The sequence below is a fragment of the Pararge aegeria genome, chromosome 5 (assembly GCF_905163445.1).
Source record: "Pararge aegeria chromosome 5, ilParAegt1.1, whole genome shotgun sequence".
Classification (NCBI taxonomy): domain Eukaryota; kingdom Metazoa; phylum Arthropoda; class Insecta; order Lepidoptera; family Nymphalidae; genus Pararge; species Pararge aegeria.
Window position 1 is genome coordinate 10,389,605 of NC_053184.1, and position 21,756 is coordinate 10,411,360.

Sequence of the window (21,756 nt, forward strand, 5' to 3'; positions counted from 1 at the left end):
GAGGTATTCCCTCACAGTTAAACGCCAATGCGCGGGACAGCCGTCATTTTGAAATACTATGGGCACATCTTCATTAAACACGGGCACCTCGGCCAATAATTCCGGCAGATCATTTTGCAGGAACTCTAAATAATTATCGCCATTTAAGTTATCAGGCAGGTAGTGCGGTCCAATTACCTGATTCCCAATCACTCCTGCCCAAACGTTCACACTAAACCGTCTTTGAAAAGATTGCTGTCTTTTGGCATGTGGGTTTTGCCGTTTCGGTGCCCAATGGTGTAAATTGTGCAAGTTAAGAATCCCTTCTCTGGTAAATTTGGATTCGTCAGTCCACAGTATTCTTTTTAAAAAATCAGGATTATCCACATCTGTGTGTAACAAAAACCGACAAAAGTGCATTCGTCTGTCAAAGTCGCCACCCTCAAGACCTGCAACAACCAAAAATCTTTTTAATTCCCCTTGAGCAGTAATTAATTGCACTAGAAGATTATGGATACCTGCTAAACAAAGGCAACGTCAAACAAAGGTTTTAAATTACGTACCTTGAACCGGAGTCTCGTGGAATGGATATTTTTCGTTTTGTCGAAGGACTTTCCACACTTTCCATATTGAAATATCAAGTTGTGCCGCCACATATCTAATGCTTCTTGTGTCGTCTTCCTCAAAAAGTGCCAGTATTCTCTCGTCCACTTCAACATTATGTCGCACAACATGTCCCCTTGGTTCATGAAAATTGACACTCCCAGTCTCGCGTAAACGTCGGTATGTGTCTTGGAAGACTCTGCGGCCAGGTAATCGTCGACCAGGAAAGCGTTCCTGGTAAAGTCGTTGCGCTGCACGAGCGACACCACGGGCTGCACCATAAACCATTATGATGTCCGCATATTCCTCGTTAGAGTATGTCGTCATTGCAACAACAAAAAAGTCAACAAAGTTTAACAATAACACCAAAAGTAAATAAAACGTAACAAAAAACAACAAAACTTAACGAAAACTAAATAAAAGAATCGTGGAGTACAGTAAGCTAGCACACACGTTAGGCAGCAGAGGCAGTGATGTCTCGACTAAAAAATAAGATGGCCGCCGTGTCGACGCGACGCGGGGCCCGTTCGCGATTGGTTCAAACAGGTTTGCACTATGCAAGAAAGGAATAGAAGATAGATTTCGCTTCACTAGAGTGAAAAAACTATTTTTGCCTGTTTAAACGAACAACGGGCGTATAACTTTATGAAAGAGACAGAAAATGTCATCTGCCTTGTGAATTGTGAGTGTTATTTACGCAAACCCTTGTTTTTCTTTCACCTGTTGAATATTAGAAAATTGCGACCAAGTTTAGAAAATTTGAAAATTAGTGATGTTACTAATTACTTTTCATGGCATATTGCACACCATTAGAAAGGGGACAGTCCAGAGATGTTTTAAAAAAATTGGAAGAACATGATCACTTTTAGTTTTTTTTTTATTAAAACCGAAAGTTGACGTTCAAGCTTATTTTTTTACGTAAAAAAAACTTTGCGGGGCTGTAAAACAAAAACTAGATGTTGCTGGCGTGTAATTCTAGTTTCAAAAGAAGCGTAAAACGTTACAAATTAAAGATTAAAAAGAAAATTAATTAATACTTAACAACTTTATTTTTTATTAAAATTTAAATGTAGAATTTTTACAATTTTTAAAAAAACAATTTAAAATCAGTATAAAAAAAACCGTTTGAGCAAGATTTTTTTACGAGGGCTGAAGAGATAGCCAAAGACCCCTCCAATCATCAGATTCGATTTGGCACACGATGCACCAAACATCCTGTATATCTATTAAAAAAATATTTGTCGGTATTTATTAATCGCAAGCTAGTTAACGTTTATAATGAATCATTGTTTTAATTTTATTACCACTTTAAACCTTATATATTAAATGAAAGTTTGTTTATACTACGTTATAAGAAAGACTGGTTAGGTTGTGTCAAAGGAAATTATTAATTGGCTTATGTATTATGAATTTATTAATTTGCTATAAATTATAAATATATTGATACATATAAAAATGGAATATTCATGATTTCTTGTGGGAAAGTTTATATAAGATCAAAAATTTCATAATTATGTGCATTCATGTGAAAAAAAAAAAGGAAAGGAGCGTAAGTGATATATTTCACCATAGTGAGAGACAGACATGATAAAACTTAAGACAGTAGTAATTTTTTGTTTTTTGCCAACTCACAGCAAATAAGTGTTGTCTTATGTCGGTTCCCACTTTTGTAAACTAGGATTTGCAACTACACAACTTAAGAGGTACGTAACAAATTTCGTAAAGAATTTTTCCTTTAATGTTTAAACCGTGCCATTAAAGATCAGATTACTAAACGCGACGGATGTTTTGCTATCACTTTCTTACAACAAACGTGTGTGCGTGAATATTAATGGCGTGAGTTATATTTTTTGATGATACGAGATCCATTATGTTGTACCTCTAGAAGTTAGTAATTCCAGGTCCATTTTTATACTGGCATTTATTTTATCTCTATTTTTGCAATATAACGTGTTGCAGTTAACATATAAATGATGTTACCTAAAAAGGATTTGTTATTTTGTTCTAACTTAAGTCACAGATTGTGACACTCGACAAGATATTCCACTTTTGTTTGGTTTTAGATCAATCTGTATTATTATACATTATTGTGTAAAAATAGTCCAACAGAAGGGATTTATGCGCAAGCATTTAATATATTTATCTTATGGATCAACAAGAGAAAATGTGCTCATAGAGGTATTTGCGTAAATCGACTTCTAAAAAGGGCAAACTAAATTAATCTGAAACTGCTGATCTAATTTTCCACACTTTGTTACAAGAAACATTGCCTATTCACAATGATTCCAGTAAAAAGTGTGGAAGAGGAGAGCCCCAGTTTCAGATTGAATTTAGTTCAGTAATTTATGTACAATAGAAGTGGCAAAAATGTTTCTAATTTTATGTAAAACTTCACATGCGTTTTTATTTTTTTATTTGAATTTTACTTCTGACTTATTAACCATAAAATGAATTGTGAATGAATATTTTGTACCAATTAAATTATAATTTTATATGGACTATTATTTGAGCTTGGATGGGTTATAGTATAGTTTAAAAACAATTCTGTTTAACAACTTTATTTACATTATGAATATATTTTTAGATTTAGAGCTACATATTTTATACTTAATAATTAATTACTATATACAACAAAAATCACAGTTCTATAGCAATAATATTCAAGTAACACTCATTACTAGGCTTGACAAAGTTTTATATCCGAAATTAAAGACAATTAGTAAAAGCTGGCACTTTTTTATATATGCATGATTGCATTTTTAAATATAAGGAAGTAGGTACATATTAGCGTGACTTATGGTATTCAACCTAAACATAAAACCACTGTTCCTAACATAACTATCCGAATTTAGATACGCTGACGCTGCTGTCACCATTTGACAAACCGCGCTGCTTGCTTAAACGTTTGGTAGCAAGGACAAAATTACTTGTGGTCAAAACACAATAGAATACCGCAACAAACAATTACTGATTTTTCTCTGATCTGGTCTGGTTCGGCAATGGCTAGTAACCAAGGCACCGATAAAGACGTGTCACTAAGCGATTCAAGATTCCGGTATAATGTCGTGTAGAAACCGATTAGGAGGTTGGGATTAATATAAGTGTCATACCCCTAACAGGTTAGCCCGTTACCATCTTAGACTGCATCATCACCTACCATCGGGTAAGACTACAGTCAAGGTCTAACTTTAACTTTAACGAATACTCATTAATCGACCCAACTGGATCACGCCTTGGGGTTTAGGAGTATTTTATTTTCAATTCGACAGTTGAACGTTATTTATTAAATTACGGATCTCGAATCGATGCCTTGCGAGCATTATAGAAATGTTTGTTAACATAAGTGTTATCTCAGTTCTCAATTAATTTAATTATAAATAATATAATGAAATATGGAAATACTGAAACAGTGCAATTTAAAAACTGAATTCAATTATTATTTTGATATAATCCAATTGTTTTTTTTTTCAATTCATAGTACAATGATCAGAACATGTTAACGCCGCTTTATGTCTACCGCGCATTTCTTATAAGATAAGAGAGTGCCTAAGGACAAAAGATACGGTACGTGATTTAATATTAAACTTAACACCTATTTTATTTAGCCAGCTTTTGCTAATCTATCCTTATTATATAGTGAGTGCTATAAAAGTTATTCCTTTATTTACCTCGAACCACCTTTTATTTTATTTTGACATATCCAATATAGCTTTTAACACAAAAAGGTGTACTGGAGACTCTTTAAAATTCATTTTAAAGAGTCTCCAGTACCTTGATGAGCACATCTTTGGCTAACTGCTGGCCGCAATTGTCCATGAGATGTACGTACTAGCGTGTACTTACCCCGTGCTCACTTATCCCGTTTTTTTGGTGAGTAATATAACTTACTAATAACATGGTATATGATAAGTAATGATGTTGGACGTGTTAGGATTTTTATTAGCACACGCAACTATTAATTTAGTGAGTTTATTTTTTCGCATTAATCTCTGATTTACTAATCCGGGTTTATGTTTAAATAAAAACCCACCTAATCTACCATCGACCAGAATTCAGCGTAAGTACGCTGCATCGTGACAGATTAAAATACTGAAGTATTTTTATCCATGAAGAATAAGTGCTTAACTTATATTTTATTGTCACCCTATAAGGTAATTTTCTCGTGATTTTCCGCTTATACTTCGACTTAATTTGAGAGCTACGGAAAATTTTATCATAAACACCATCAATAATAACATTAGCAAACAACAGCTTTCAGTATGGTAAGCATGAAAACATTTAAACTGGCTATTTCATATATTAACTATATCTATCTATTATAGGTACGTACTATGTACGATATGATTATAATATTTCTAGATCACAGTGCCGGATTTGCGGAAACTTTTTCTGAAATAAAAAAAATATAAATTAGTTCATCGTACAGTACAAGATAGAATAAAGAACCTCGTTACAGATAAAGAGGACACACAATTCTTACCCTTAATTTCAATTCTATCCTATCAATTTCACCGCCCAACATGTCAACGATATTTTCACCATGCTTTAGTAGGAATGCTTCAACATCATCGATTGTTTCTATTTTTTTCATATCCTGAAATAATATTGAAACTATATAATTCCTACCAAAAAAAAGGTCTGTTGCATTACATAAGTAAAATTTTATCTATGTTCAACGTTCCCAAAGACAATTGCGTAGATATAAAAACATGTCAAAATTTAAGCTTCTGGTTGAATAATAATAGGAATTTGAACTTTTAATATACACGCATTTGATTCAAGTGAAAAATCAACCAATCTGACTTAAGATGTCGCCAACAGTAGCTTAGACTTATAAAAAGGTATATAGCAATTCCAACATTGGCAACAGAAGGATGCAATCCGGTCGCATTGGCCAGAGGAAATACGGATTCCAATCCACCAGCCTTGATATGTATTTTAAAATTAAACTTAGTCATTACTTACCTCCATTAACATATTCAAGTCATGTTTTTCTAAATAAGATCTTGTGAGTGCTCTGCCATCAAAATCCACTTCAGCCTGAAATATTATTATATAAAAATATACAGTATAAATAAAAACATATCAAACGAAAAGTAAATAATTATAATAAAGGAGGTGTTTACCTTATATCTAATAAGGTTGCTTCCTATATCTATACCCTTCACATCATGTATTGCTCGTATCATGAAATCCCTTTCTAACACACTATTAATTTCATCCAACTGCTCTTGCGGAATGGACCTATAACAATATTTTTTATTTCAGTAATTGAAAAATATTTTTATTAAGTTATATTACTTAGCGTGTTAAAAAAACTACGCCGAAGGAATGTGAAATTTAAGCATTTTACAGTTACTATGCACGTGTCGGTCTTTTATCTTCAATAGGGTTGTCACAAGTAAATACTGAGAATGTTTTGGATATGTTTGAATGCTTCAAAAAAATAAATATGCTTTTTGAAGTTATATTAGTCCTATAATGAGTCTTTTAGTATGGTAATTTAATTATGTTTATTATGTCCATTTCTTTAATTATGTAGAAATATTTTTATTGTGATACATAAATAAACTACACTATTTGTCATTATAGTTATGTTGTTCGTATTTGTGCATTTATATATATAATAAATAAATAAACTTTATTTAACTAGATAATGCGTCATAATAATTTTTTTATCTTATTACGCCAAAGAAGTAGGTACAACTTCTAACGCGTGTGCATAAGTACACACACACGTTGTTTTTTTTTTAATTTTTACAAAGTGATGCTTTATTAAATATACTTAATACTTATGCACCCTTCAACATTATTTCGTAATTCTTTACGCGATGTGTACTGGACGGCTAAATTTTCTAACCGAACTGCATCAAGCTCTTAAGACCAATTGATTGCTTTTTATATTGTTTACCTGCCAACGAGGGCGCCAACGTTGCTCAGTATTATGAAGGACGCCACCCCGCCGAGTAGCGTACCCACCAGTATACAGCCGATAGCGTCGGGTAGTGGACTGCCCGTGTACTGCGATAAGGCCATACAACTGCCCGCCACCACAACGCCTGCCACGGCCGCCGTGTCCTCAAACAACACCACATTCACCGACGGGTCCGAGCTGCGCATTACTGAAACCAGACTTCTCCTTCAAAAAATCACGTAATTTCTTTATAGACGTATGATATTGTATAAATTACAGCCGATTGGCGCAGTGGGCAGCGACCCAGCTTTCTGAGTCCAAAGCTGTGGGTTCGATTCCCACAGCTCGAAAATGTTTGATGAGCATGAATGTTTTTTAGTGTCTGAGAGCTTATATGTACATTATTTATAAAATATTAATCAGTTACCTTGGTACCAACAAGGCCATAGGACAAACTAAGCTTTCTTTGGGGCTAGATGGCGATGTCTGTACTGTCTTTGTATATTTAAAATTTAAGAAACCCTTCTTTATAGTGTACATCATTCTAATAGTCAAGCCTTTTCATTTGATACCCATTATTAAGGAGCTGTAAAAATATGTAATCCGCCCCTTTTTTGGCGGTCATCCGTCCGGGAACTACGATGCTACAGACACACACAAAATACACGTTCGTTTACAAGGTTTTGAATTTCCTGTGTCAGTGATTCTCCTGGCATGATAATCCATAGAATGTTTCGAGCTGGGGGGGGTAACCAGGGTATCCCACTCTTTACTTGAAAAACATTAAATTATGTACTTACTATACTCATACAAAGACATATGTGCTTCCTTGGCGCCTTTACGAATTGCACTGAGCGCTACCATCAGAGTAGCGCCTTCTGACACTACTGCTCCTCCGAGTACAAAGTATGCCTAAAACACAATACAAAGTCAAAGTCAAATATTTCTCTATTCAAATAGGCACATAGATGGCACTTTTTATGCGTACATTACATGTAAAATATGACATAGGAGTGAGTTGATGGCGATAACTAAATTCTTCAACTTAAAACTAAAGCTACGAGGGTTCCAAACGCGCCCTGGTCTAAGAAGAAGCCCACAACAAACTTAGCCGGTTTTTTTTGTTATCACCATCTCATATTGTCTTTCAAAACTATTAAAGAAGCAAACTGGTTCGAGCATTAACTTTTTTAATAACTACTGGACGATTACTAAATCATAGTTTTTCTCAAATGAATCTATATTTTTTTTATAAATATTGTTTTGTTGGATAGTCCATTTATCAAGAAAGGCTACATAACATCAGGTTGCGCCCAATAGCAGCGGAGAATCAATGAAAATTGTTATAAAAACGGGAAAATTATACATTTTGGAATCGTTCATAACGTGCGCCGCGTTAACGAGTATGCAAAAATTGTGTATAATTAAATTATTATTCCCTTTTAAAAGTTCTTAAAAAAAATCCGCGTCAGTTTATGTCTATCTTTGAAGGTTGACTCACTATAACCTGTTCATGGTAGTCAAATTTGTCCTAAAATCATATCAACCGATAGACGTCCACTGCACATCTCTTTACTGGACATAGGTATTTTGTAGGGAGTTCCAAATTCCACGGTTCTGTGCCGCTTGGATCCAACGACTACCTACGACGCGCTTAATGTCGTCTGTCCACCTCGTTGGGGGTTGACCAACGCTACGCTTACCAGTTCGGGGTCCTAAAATAATGTTTTATTATCCTAATAAATAAGTAATACATCATGACTTTAAAAAAAACCGAAACAAATACGAACGAAGTAGCGGGCAGCAACTAGTTAAAGTTAAGCAACAATGTTGTCCTTATCACTTACCCAATAATAATCATGCAGGGGCTGTGGATCTATGATTCCAGTGACTCCATGATAGAACGATAAACCGCATCCCACACAGAAAATTCCCACTCCTGAGATCAGGGATGAAACATATCTCATGTTTGTGTAGCCATATGGATGATCGGGATCTGCAATCTAGCAATACTAACCATGATTTCAAAACAACTACATAAATTAGAGATTTTAAACTAAATATTAACAAAATTAAGCTTAATTTGCTATACTCCGCGAAAATGCTTTTTGTTAATATATCATGGATTTCCGCAAAGTGGCGTTACTTTGCGGACAAGCTTCTATACAATATTTTAAACTAAGATTTGCGTGCGGTTTGAGTTCAACATTTCCTTAATATAATTCAACGGGTAAATACCACAATAATATAGTTAGTGACATAGTGAGTCCCGTCGTGACCACGATCCATGCAACTGGGTCGAAATATCGCCAAATCCAAGAATATTATCGTGATATGTACTTGTTGAACCATATTTAAGAAACTACATCAATATGTTTTTAATTACTTCAATGAGAACCAAGATTTGTCTCGGGTCAATACGACCGGGCGGACGAAACAAAAGGGATGTATATTTTTTTCGCCGACAGAACGATTTGATTCCTATTATAGCTGGAGTATGTGTTCGTTTGACCAGAACCGCTCGTGCAATGCCGCCTGCACAAGTTATAAGTGAGTCTTCGGACAGGTATTTATAAGTTACTAGCGTACCCAGCCCGCTTCGCCTGGCTAGATTTTGCTTTATTTTATTTAAACAATAAACTTACATCTAGGTATAATCATTTATTATTATAGATATTAAATCATTTATTTCTCTCCGTATTCATTCTCTTCTATTCTCTTCTCGACCGGGTGAAGATCATTATCTACACCCATGTACACCCAACAATAGAATATCATCATAGTAAGTAAAAGCTGTATTTGACAGTTTGACAGTTCAAAAATAGGAGTGCTCCGATCGTCACCAAACTTTACAGGATCACTCGCCAGGTCAATCCGGAGATTCTCTGAAAGTTCGGAGAAATCGGTCCAGCCGTTTCGGAGCCTATACGGAACATACCTACACACTTTCTCTTTTATATATATAGATGGTCACTGAGATCAAAATTAGATGACAATGACATATTTCCTCTTTTATTTATTTATTAATAAAAACGATTATAAATAAAATTACGGGCTCATAATAATAGCACACTCACGAAAAGGTAATTTTTTTAAAAAAACGAGCGACAGTAAATGATGACGTTTTACTGAGATTTACAATAAATTTGATTTCATTTATCGATATAGATATATATACAACGGACCCTTGTTTTATACATGGGCACTTATTAAAATTAGTATAAATCTTTCAATTTTTTACTTTAAAAAACCACTTAAAGTGATGAGTGAGAGTAGACCGTCTTTATACTATCACACTACACTACTTCACTATGTACTAATTAATCTTTGTTGTACTATTTCTTTGTGTTTTGTTGTACTAAAGTACTTAGTAAAAGTAAGTAAGTATTACTCTATCTACCCATCTATCTAATTTTGTGAATAAAATCTTCGTCGAGGCCTCCTTGTCCGCGTACATAATTTCGCAGCATGTTCGTCGGATTAAGAAAAAAAAATTAAACTTAATAACAAAGAATTACAGTTTGAAGCTTACTTGTACTGATTTATGTATGCCATAGGCCAAAATCAATTGATTAACAGTGTCAGCGAGGGAATGTATGCACTCTGAGAACAAACTGTGTGATCCAGTGTACAGCCAAGCGCAAAGTTTGAAGACAAAGTTACACCCGTTTCTGTAATTAAAACAGTGAACTGAAATTTTGAACTTTTGATTGGTAATGTTCATACTTTCACATGAAAATGTAAAAAATATATATGAAATGTAATAATCGTAAACAAGAGAAACTCTCTAAAAGGGGCGTCCCTTAATTAGGGAGGTATTTTGGGAGTGGAGAGGGGAGAGGTGTTCGAGCCGGACCTCACCCAATCTCATGATCATTCTTTTCCGAATTCTTTTCTGCCAAGAAACAGTGTAAAATTACGAGTAAACTAGGTTAAATTAAGGGAAAAGTTGCTGAATTGGAATAAATATTTGTTTTAATTCAGTATTATTGTGTGATTTTAGACTATGTTCTTAGAAATCTTTAAGACTAGTTGTTACTAATAAATAAAAAGAATCGCGATTATACATGATTAAGGTCGTCAGGAGGGGGTGAAGCAAAATCTCACGACATCTCACAAGGGTAAAACGGGGGCAAATATCGCCAAAATCACCTCACTTAATTAATGGAACGTTTTATTTATCTACACACAATTTATGATGGAAACAAGTATAATATTCCATATTTTCCTTGAAAGGTGGTAAATTTATTTATTATAAACTATGTCTTACATTCCAATAGCTGTCAGCACAACTCTTCCAGAGACAGTTCTTAAACCCATTTCTTCTACACCATGTTTTAATCTCTTGTGGCCCATTTCCCTTCTGTAATTTCTAAGTCTTCTTTTTACCGTGAATACATCTGTAATTCATCAAGGGAGTTTGTTAAAGCTAAATTTTATGTATCAGATACTAAGTTTAATAATTAAATTTATACCATTTTATATTTTACAGATTGTGAGTGGCTTGCAGTAACCATCTAAGTTCTTACATAAATGGGAGTAACTAACTTGGAAACACTTTTTAAATTAAGAAATAATTATCGAAATCACTATTACCTATTATGAATAATATATGGAATAAGGGGAATACCGTTCAGCTGGATCATTGCCACAACTGAAGCTTTCTGTCACATTGGCTCTCTTGGTTTCTACTTGGTTACTGTTGATAAAAGGCTGTGGCTTGTCTTCTCCATACAAATCTCCTTAAAAGCTGTATAAATAGTCACTAAGGTTGCAGCAGCCAAGCTAACACAAATGACAGGTTGTGACACACAACCCTTTAAATATGCAACAGTTGCAACTTTGTTGGGACTTGACAGGACTGTCATTTTGAACTGCAATGGTGTGTGGTAGTGCAGTGTCTCTATGTGTTTTTATTACCTTGTTCATATCTTCTCCTGTCCAACTCTCGTCTTAGTAACTCTTTATCAAGAGCATCTTTAGAACCCCAGACCTAGAATTTATTAGAGTGTTAATAGTGATAAACATTATATTCAATATCTTTGCTTTTTTTTTATTTGAATACTTAATTTTATCACTTTTATGGACTTGGTGGGTTTGGGAAAGTCAAACAAACAATCCCATTCCATAGTTTGGCCAAAAATTTTAAGAAATAACAATGACAGGGGTAGGAAATTGGTTAGAGCCAGGTGTGCAGAACATGGAATAATAAATTGTTGAAGCATACCAAACTGTATTTAGTAGCAGAGTGGAGAGTCAAAGCTCTACATGCATCTCTTCTATTAGAGAGGATATTTGTGCCCTACTGGGGGATTTAATAAAAAAGGAATATAATGAAATAATAATACCTATTACTGTTGCTTACCGCAATAGCTTTTGCTTCAACATCTTTTCTGTAGTACACAGTAATAGGAGGTTCAGACTCATATGGACTTCTTCTTAGTACCTTTGGCAAGCTCTCTAGATCTGTTTGCTTCAATAAATACTCAGTCATGGCTCGCATGGGTGTTATAAAATTACGTTCAGTATAAGAAGCAGAAAAATCAATCAGAAGTCTCTTCCTTTCTAAAAAAAACATAAAACTATTTTTATTAACATTTTAAAGCTATGGGATGAGTAATAAAGGTAATATATATAATCATAATAATAATTGGAGGTGAGGAAGAGGTAATACATATTTGGCCTTTTGGCAATCTTTACATGCCTCAGAGATGTTCTCTGAGTCTAGCAGTTTGTTTCTCACACTTTATAATAATTATTATCCAATATTCCACCTAAGCTTTGAAATTTGTTAAGAGTGGTTATTAATGCTGTACCCAGTGGTACCTCTTGCTTTAGCTATTGGTTGTAACATAATGTTATATTAGCCGAGCAGATAACACTCATAGATATTTTTTTTAATATCTTATAAACTGTGCTACCCGATAAAGTACTCAGATTTTCTTGATAATAAAATTACTCTTTTTTATAAGGACTAATATTTGAAGCATAATTGAAAAGTCACAGTTAAAATTTTATTAATTTTTTGTCATTTATTGGCTTATATTCAATAGAAATAGAATATAGAATGCTAGGTTTTGTTATGCGAAATGCAAAAGTTTTTAAAAGTATTAAAACCAAGAAGCTTCTTTATAACAGTTTGGTAAGAAGTGTTATAGAATATTGTTGTGTGGTATGGCGGCCGCATTACGCAACGCACATATTAAGAATAGAACGTATCCAAAAGAGGTTTCTCTGGCATTTGGCTGCAAGTATTGGAAATGGTGACAGAAAATTTTCATACAAGGAAAGGCTAGCATACTTTAAAATGCACTCTTTAGAAAAACGCATGGAACTTCTAGACCTGCAGTTTGTTTATAAGATTCTAAACGCTAAAATTGACTGTCCTCAATTACTATCCAGTTTTAGATTTAGGGTACCTGTTAATTATCCCCGTAAACCTATAACTCCACTCTGTCCCCTGTTGCGTAGAACTGTTCTTGGTGCCAATTCCCCTGTTCCAAGATTATGTAAGACCCTAAACCACATTAGCACTGAAGTTGATATTTACTCTGACTCGTTGTATAAGTTCAGAGATAAGATATTTTTATCATGGACCAATTGACCCTTATTTACTGTACCTTGTTTTATTTTTTAGTGTGAGAGAAATGTTGTTATTATATTCTCATTCCTATACCTTTTGATACCTTTTGTTTTCATGTTATGGTGTTATTGTATATTTTCATATGCTGTGTTTACTTTTAAGAAAACATTACACTTAAATAGAATAGTTAAATTTTAAAAACGGTTGTATTAGTGTAAGTATTTGTAAGTAAACCTAATAAATAAAATAAAATAAAATAAATAAAATAAAATAGATAGGTATAAGATCTACTAAAGGCCAATACCTAGTCTACAGTCAGCATACGCAAATACTGCAGCTATCATTTTTTCATCAGGCTTGCTTTACACATACCAATATTTTAGGCTAAAATCTAATTTTTTTTGGAATTAATAGTCTCCAGCACCGACGCAATGTTGCCTGTTTATTGGTTTTTTACCGGATATACTTTGGTGAATATGCTCGGGAACTTCACAATCTTGTTCCTCCTTCCCCGTTCTACCACAGAACAGCAAGACACTGTGGCATCCTTATGTGGTTGATATACCATCAACACGCACTAAACGTTTTTTATCCACATTTCTGATATGTGCCACTAAGATGTGGAACGCCCTCCCGGCAACTGTGATTCCTGCCACGTATAATTTGAGTACCTTCAAGGCTAGAGTGAATAGGCTTTTTCTAGGCAAGTGTGCTTCAACCTAAACCTCATCATTGCTTTCTAACGGGCACGATTGTTGTCAAAACCTGGCCTATTGTTAATAATAAAAAAATTAAACGTAGCCTATGTTACTTCCTCATAATATAACTTCCTATTAATAAAGAAAATGGGTAAATTTGGTCCAGTTGTTTCGAACCGTATGTGGTCTACAAAATATTACCTCTTTATAATATTTTATTAGTATAGAATTATAGAAAACTGAAGAATGTTCTAAAGCTAATACTCAATTTTATTGTCTCACTTGGTGGTGCAACAGTATGCTTTTCAACTGCTTCAGATTCCTGTGCCTTAGGTTTCTCTATGGTGACTTTAGTGACTACATTATCAGCATCTGTTTCAGTCTTCACTATTATATTGTTACCCAAAGTTTTCTGTTTAACAGCATTTTCCGTTTCTTTTATGTCACTTGCCTTCAATTTGATATCCTTACCATCTTTAATTCCGCTTTTGTCATAAAAATAAACAGATGAACGGAAATACCTGATTAGTTTGTTATTTTTATCTACTGTGAAAACATTGTCTCTATGCAATGTTCTGTATGCCGCCAGGCATGAATTGTAGTGTTTTATTTGAACATAATGTCTACCGAATTTTTTGTACAACTTAGCAGCAACAGAAGGCAACATGATCATGTTTTAAAAATTATTAAATTTCGCTAATGCTGAATCTATCGAAAAAAACGAGGCTTAGAATATAAAACAATACATCTTAGGAATCCTTATTTTTTTATCACAATTAAAATTTGGATTCAAAAATAATACTATCTAAAATATTCTTTACTTTAATTATCGTAAATCATAATTTAACTTAAATATCTAGTTGAAAAAAGTAGAGAATGCAATTATTTATTGACAGTTGACACATGGCAGATCACTGTAGTGTCAGACTGTAAAGCAAAGATTAAATATTATTGCGAGATATTTAGACAAAAAAAAAATCATCTGGTTTAAATATACTGTTAGAGCGGCCTTTACGCAACAAGTGTTTTATACGTTACCGCAAGTACGTTTTATTAAATATTAGTTAAACGTTAACGCAATCACGTTTTATTATATATTAGACAATATACCTACTTAAAATTCGTAGTTTTGTGAGTTATCTAATAATTATACATGAGTGTAGATTTCTTAATAAGTCCCATGCCATCGAGAGAATCGACCATCACACGTATAACTAACAAGTTCATATAAAAAACATGTTTTCGACCAAATATTTGCAACAATAGTATAAAACCATCGATCACTAAATAATACCCACCTAGATAATAGCATTGTTTTAAAATATTTTATAGGGACGCGAAGTAGATATTGATATCGATATAGGATCGTCGTCCTATATTTTAGCATACTCTACAATGTTTTTCTGCAATAAAGGTATCCGCAACATAAGTTTGACGTCTATTTGTATAGTTTTTAATATTTGTACGCCTGAGTTCGCCTGCACTATTTTCATTGGTATCGGTATCGTCAATAATTTATTTTATAAATATCGGTTTGCATTCCATTATACCGACAGAATTACAAAACGATGCATCCGCATCCTTATTTTTTCTTATCGTCTTAAATAAACGTTATCGGTGCGGCCAGCGGTACCAATAAACTACTCAGGAATGAGTTACTATTGTTTCGACTTTAAAAGTAAATTTAACAAAGGTTCTGTATATTTACTGGAAGGATTATTATATTTAAAATGCATATTATTTTAAAATTTGCTTCTTTGTCGGCAATCCGCATTCGTATGTAAGTAGGTATTTAATACTGTTTTTTTACTTATTTATTTATCATGATTCGTAAATGACATTCACAAGTTACACACAGGTTAACGTTGCCGCGATTTTGAATATAGTAAAATAGTGTACCTACCAGATGTAAAGCCACTATATTTAAAGCTCTTTAGAAAATGATTATTTTTGAAAAAAAGAAAATCTGTGTTGACTACATTAAAGTTTTATTCTATTTTATCGAACAAAAAAATACAAATTGCTATTCAAATGCGACAAGTGTTGGGTTTTCATATTGTTCAATAAATAAATGAGAAAATACGAGTGATGTAATAACACACCTGTTGCGTAAAGGCCGCATAGCTGTCGCGATAAGTTTAAACACGCCAGGCGTGTGGGGCCGCAAGCTCGTAGCGCCTGTTTCGAATACGCTTCACCAGTGCTGAAAACACGCCTAGCGTTTAATCCTGCCGCACTCGTGTACCGTATTTGTTAATGTTAGGCAGCAGTCAACGTCCCAGCACGCGCCTCTAACTTTTCTTTTCTTTTCTATAAGTTATGTGCGATTTAAGTAATTAAAATTCAATTGCTTCAACGGTGCAGGAAAAAGTCTTGCATGTATTTTTTATCAACCAAAGATTTAAAAAACGATGATTTTAAAGTTTTATTTGTAGATTAAAAATTATAAATAAATATTATTCTATAAAATATTATTCGGCCAATCTTTTCATTTTACGAACATGTTGTTTATATAAATTTTAGATTTTTTTTTAAATTAGTAGTCGGTTGCTGGAAGAATTCCGGTTGCCTAATCTGTAGTCTGAGTTTAGGACTTCACTTGGAGTGTATTATATTCTGTGTCTGAGTATATGATACATCTTTTACTGGTCTGTGCTATAGTCTGTGCAGATTGCATGATTCTGTATTTTATTTTCTGATTTCATCAATAGTCATTTTCTTTTTCCACCTCAAATTCTTAATGTTAAATTGTGATTCAAAAAGTCACGCATCTCAAGATTACGTGCCTTTCGAAAACGCAAATCACAGATTAAAGAGATTTATGATAAACAAGAAATAATAAAACAAATAGAAGAAGTATTTGAAGCACGCTACGGCTACCTCAATACATAATTAAACGTTCACAAAGGTCTTTTGAATTCTCGATTCATCGATATTTAGTTCAAAGTTGAGGGAGACTCCAACCATCAACAACGAGGTCTAAAATCTGGTATACAGAGTCTTGTGTACAGATAAACCCTTACACAATGCCTGCCAGCAGCTTTAACCTGTATCATATGCACGATGCCAAAATTAATTTCGAAGCTATGCGTCCAGCTCCCGTTTGCACAGATACCAAGATGGTGATGGGGCACTGCCAGAAAATACACATATCAACTAATTGTTACTACGGTTATCATGATGCCAAGGGCTCGGAAAGAGTTCATGAAGACGCGGATTGTGAAATGGTAGAGTTGTCACATGCAGTGGACACTAAAGCAACGCAGTCGCCGCTAAGCAATCAAAAGAAAAGAAGTGCAGATCATGGCACATATCCACAAACAAAACGCTTACGTAAAGGTAAGATTTTCAAAATAACCATTTGGAATCTCATTGAAATATTGTTGATAGTTTGTATATATACAACTGTTGAATTCTTTTTCTTTAACATTTTCAATGAGGTTTCCTGTATGGATGTACTTACTTGATATTTATTTTAATACATTTTAAAAACATTTAACTATTATGTGTCTGTTTATTAAACAATGCAGCAGGGATTGAGCCTCAGCATATCTATGTCATACTATTAACATAAAAAGCCACAGTTTTAACGTTAACTTATTGTTTTCAGTCAGATTTGTTGCAGTTGCAAATTTTAATTTGTTAGTAGGTATAACAAAAGTACCATACCTGTTGCATTGCTGGGTTAGATAAATTTACTATACTTGTGTATTTAAAAAAAATGAATAATCTAGTAATTATAAGTAACAATAATGCAAAAACATTCAAAAAAATTACTCCAAGATGGTTAAATTAGTTTAAAAAATTAGTTATATGCTTTCATTGAAGAATCTGTGAGTTGGAACCTACACAAATGTGTTTTTTTTGCATGGTTTCGAAAAAGATAGAAATCATTTATCTCAATTATGTTTCAAAGCTTTGAAATGGTTTGAAAGCTTTTGCATAACCAGATCCATATAGATCTACAATAATAATGTTTGTTGTGTGAATTATAATTCAACAAATGAAGCATATTTAGTATAATTTCTGAGCTACAATGTTCTTTTACAAATATATGGGAGGCTGCCATCTCAGACCATTAGATAATAAATTATTTAAAAAAAAAAATAGCTTTATTGTAGTCATTACAACCGGTTACTAATAATGTTATTGACGAGGCAGTTTTGTTGTTTTTTGTAAAATTAGGTCCTGTGGAATAGAGATCCCAGTTAATCTCTAACTGATATAAATAAAAAAAAAATATATAAATAGGCTGGGCAGCTCGACAATTTTGAGCGAGGAATAGTGTTTGTGGGCTTTTATAGGTGCTTTGAGGCTTTTGTTTTTTTTTACAACTCCTGCACCGGTATACCACCAGTTAGTCATGAAAGCAATGCCTGCATGATTGTCTCAAATTCTGTGATATGTTTGATAAAAACTTAAGATAAATGTAAAATAATATATGTAAGGCCTTCACCCATGAATGATACTGCTCCGATGGCTATCTATATTTTTTTATAAATATTGAAAATGTGAAGAAAAGTACATTATTCCATTTTTGTAAAATATAATTTCAATGAATTCAATAGTAGTGTTAAAAACTAGTTATTATTGGACTGCAAACTTCACATCAGACTTCTTGTTTTGGACTGACTTAAATAAGCAGGAAGTGTCTACCATACATACCAGTTTCATTGTTTTCCAAATTGAAGCTCACCAGAGCTATGAAACCTATCATGGATGTGCTGCCAGTTATCTAAGCCCTTTCTTACAAACTACATAAATTTTCATGTCCAAAAATACTGGTTTTGATGCTATTGAAAAGTGTAAATCACAAGTACATCAACCAACCTTTTTTGTTTTATGACAGTCGATAATGAGGGTCTTGTGTCTAAATAAATTATGTGTATGTGTTTTCTGAAATTGATTTAATCTTATACCCCATTTCAAATATCAGACTATGACCACCTCATTGTGTACACCTAGACCAACACTCATACCACCACACATAATGTTAGTTATGAACCTACAGATTTCATACTTTCATCATCAAATAGATATTTTTTAAGGTTAAAATAATTGAAAAAGTCTTCAAAGAAAGAAAGAACAATCACAAGGAGTAAAGTTATACCACTGATATAGTTATATGCTTTTTGGAGGGTGGTCTCGTTTTACGATGGTTGCATTTATAGTCCATCAAAAAAATATTGATTTACTTATCACTATAAGGCAATAATAGTTGTACGAGTCAGGTTGGCTTTGCAGCCTTTTGTTAAAAATCTTTCAAAATTATATAAAAAACTATCAAATAATTAGAAAGAAAAAAGTTACATTGCTATTGATACTGTTAAAAAAGAGTGTTACAAGAGATAGTATAGCCATATGAATATTGTACAATGAGTTACGTATAATGTGTCTAGCGAGTCAACTTAAATGCCTGATACTATAATAAGAGTGTTCAAAGAACTAAAATTAGAATAACTAACAACACTATAATTAGTCACTAATTAGTTCTATACTCAAAAGTAGTGATTGGGATTATAGGTAGAGTATATTTACCTAAACTTAAAAAAACATAAACAGAAAGTACATGCTATACATATATAATACAGGTCAATTTCTTTTATGTACACTGCAAACATCACTTAAAGTATATATAAAGTTATTAAAACTGAAAAAGTTTATATTATTACTAGCTGTCCCGGCGAACTTCGTACTGCTATTTTTTTTTATGAATGTTATATTTTAATACTTATTATCCTATTCCGGTCTAAGAGGAATTAAAAAAATCAAATATCATAAAAATTGGTCCAGCCGTTCTTGAGTTATAAATGGTGTAACTAACACAACTTTCTTAATATATGTATATAAGATTTAAATATTATGTTAAAAACATTTGGTAAGCTTTAAGGTAGGCTTAAAAAGCCTACATTATTAACTTTTACAAGTACTGTAAAAATCAAAGGGATACCTCAAAATAAGGTAAGGAAATCCCAACTCTTTCTCCCTGTTCCTCAAAGTTTAGTTAAATATTAGTCATTTATCTATTATGATCACTGCTTATAAGTCACACTTGGTGCTTCAAATGGTAAACAATTATAAGCTTCCATTTGTTAAGGGGCAGCCAGTGCAGTGTTAATAATAGAGGTCAGATGATGAGGGGGAGTACAGAGCCTCCACTCTGTTTGGACTTTGCTTGTGGTACTCTCGACAAGTTAGAAGTTTACTTACTATTATCAGTACACAGCAACAGGTAGATTTTGTTTCCCAAATAAAGTTTATAAACAATAGTCTCTCAGTGAATACATAGTTTATACTTATGACTTATGAGGCATTTATGGTACTTATTAATATATGGTTTTACTGTACTTTTAAGCAAAGGCATTAATCAAGTTTTGATGAAATATCTCTCATCTATGCTTGAAGTTTTAATTTTAAACTTCAAACATAGATGAGAGCTGCACTACAAACCTCAACCTGTGGCATACAATATTGAGTTTTATTGGTTTTTATTGGTATGAAATTTATTATAATGCTTTTGTTTTTTTCTTAAGAGTTAAAGCACAAAAATGTCTGAAAATATTTACTGGAATTTAGTATATAACTGATGAGATTTGATAAGTTCCATATTTTATAATATTATTCATTTCATTCAAAGTAACACCCACTAGCCTTTTTTTAACACAATTGTATTTTCACAGGAGAAAAATCTTTGTATCTGTTAACAGTCTTAGATAGAAATATAAATGTAAACATGAATGATAACAGTATGTACCATGAAATGAATGGAATCTGTTGCCTTAAAAATTAATTGAAAGTTTTCAATTTTAAAATTTTTTGTACAAACTGTAGAAGTTTCATGAGTTTCATGAACTCATGAAAATGGAGATGAAATGATGATGAGAGAGAGAAAAGCAATAAAGGTGTAAACAAACATTTTGTTTTGTAGTGTTATACTGGTTAAAGACACCAATAATTAAGATGATACAATGCTTTGATTTGATTTTCATCTCATCATCTTTTGAAAGTTTTCTTGACCACATTGCATTTCAAATATATGTTGTTGGATTTGTGCTACTGAAAGTTTTTTAATTACAGAAATCGTTGTTTGTGACAATGATGAGACCTAACATTAAATACTTTGATTGAAAATATTTTCAAAACGAAATGAATAGATTTACATTTGAATTAGCATTGCATTGTTGCTAAAACTATCTATATTTTTTTTTGTAACCTCATTCTTGTCGCAAATGAAAAATGTATTTTTTTATAAGTAAAATCAAGTCAGATAACTTTGCAATATAATGCATCTTTGTCAGTAACAGGATTCAATAATAAAAAAAAAAAAAACAGAATTTTAATGTTGTAATACATTCTGAAAAATATCCCATCAATGCCAAAGATCCATTATGAAGTTAAGTTACCCAACTTCTTACTAATAGCAAATAGAGAGATTTGGAACTGCAACAAAACTGGACATGGGGATTCCTGCTGTGGTATATTGAAGGGCATAGTGTGACGAAATTCGACTTTATTTCAGAGGGTATGGTGCCAACGCCTCAAAACTACAACCCATGCTTACTGCGCCCAACTCACAACAATCCAGATCTGTCTCGTTGTCTCATGGTCCATATGATATAGTTTACTTTAAAAACTCTGCATTACTTCCAACTATCTAATTCAGAAATATTAACTTTATCTGCAGAAGTACAAATAAAGAAAAGATTAGAACCTGAGACAATAGACAAAAAGAAACTGGAAACAAGTTCTGAGGATTTGCTGGAGGCTCTTTATTGGAATTTGCATGGCGGGAACTTTTTTCACCTGTTATAGTGTCCATGATGAGAAGTCAAACATGTGATAGACAATAGTGATGTTGGGACTCTTAAGAACTTCTGTTACTCAATGTTTGTTTTAAGAAATTGGCTGGAGTATGGAATACTTAAGCAAAATAATATATTATAAGGATTTTTCGTAATAAAGATAAAAATGGGCAAGGG

The 21,756-nt window shown here is 33.0% G+C and overlaps 2 protein-coding genes across 3 annotated transcripts; one reads left to right on the plus strand and one right to left on the minus strand.

Annotated features, from left to right (window-relative positions):
- Positions 1–3,966: 3,966 nt before the first annotated feature.
- Positions 3,967–14,525, minus strand: LOC120623626 (zinc transporter 9). The gene is made up of 12 exons (XM_039889708.1): positions 14,060–14,525; positions 11,862–12,061; positions 11,417–11,489; positions 10,767–10,896; positions 10,029–10,167; positions 8,344–8,499; positions 7,297–7,408; positions 6,494–6,704; positions 5,709–5,826; positions 5,548–5,622; positions 5,063–5,176; positions 3,967–4,971 (listed from the first exon to the last, which is right to left on the minus strand). The coding sequence occupies exons 1-12, from the start codon at positions 14,448–14,450 to the stop codon at positions 4,927–4,929; spliced, it is 1,764 nt and encodes a 587-aa protein (XP_039745642.1). The 5' UTR covers positions 14,451–14,525; the 3' UTR covers positions 3,967–4,926.
- A 1,906-nt stretch (positions 14,526–16,431) lies between these two features.
- On the plus strand, positions 16,432–21,753 carry LOC120624046. Of its 2 annotated transcripts, none has more exons than XM_039890372.1 (2): positions 16,432–17,116; positions 21,462–21,753. In XM_039890372.1, exons 1-2 carry the CDS (start codon positions 16,804–16,806, stop codon positions 21,587–21,589), a joined length of 441 nt encoding a protein of 146 aa, XP_039746306.1. In that variant the 5' UTR covers positions 16,432–16,803; the 3' UTR covers positions 21,590–21,753. The 2 variants fall into 2 exon arrangements, with proteins under 2 accessions (XP_039746306.1, XP_039746307.1); XM_039890373.1 differs by having other exon boundaries at positions 21,297–21,588.
- Positions 21,754–21,756: the final 3 nt, after the last annotated feature.

Excerpts from the sequence above, each read along its gene's own strand:
- LOC120623626 (XM_039889708.1), bottom strand. The coding sequence starts at position 14,450 with ATGATCATGTTGCCTTCTGTTGCTGCTAAGTTGTACAAAAAATTCGGT. Across the intron at positions 10,168-10,766 it reads GTGCTGACAGCTATTGGAAT|AAACGGGTGTAACTTTGTCT; the intron begins GTAAGACATAGT and ends TTTTAATTACAG. Across the intron at positions 6,705-7,296 it reads TATGTCTTTGTATGAGTATA|TAATGCGCAGCTCGGACCCG; the intron begins GTAAGTACATAA and ends GTCTGGTTTCAG.
- LOC120624046 (XM_039890372.1), top strand. The coding sequence starts at position 16,804 with ATGCCTGCCAGCAGCTTTAACCTGTATCATATGCACGATGCCAAAATT. Across the intron at positions 17,117-21,461 it reads AACAAAACGCTTACGTAAAG|AAGTACAAATAAAGAAAAGA; the intron begins GTAAGATTTTCA and ends CTTTATCTGCAG.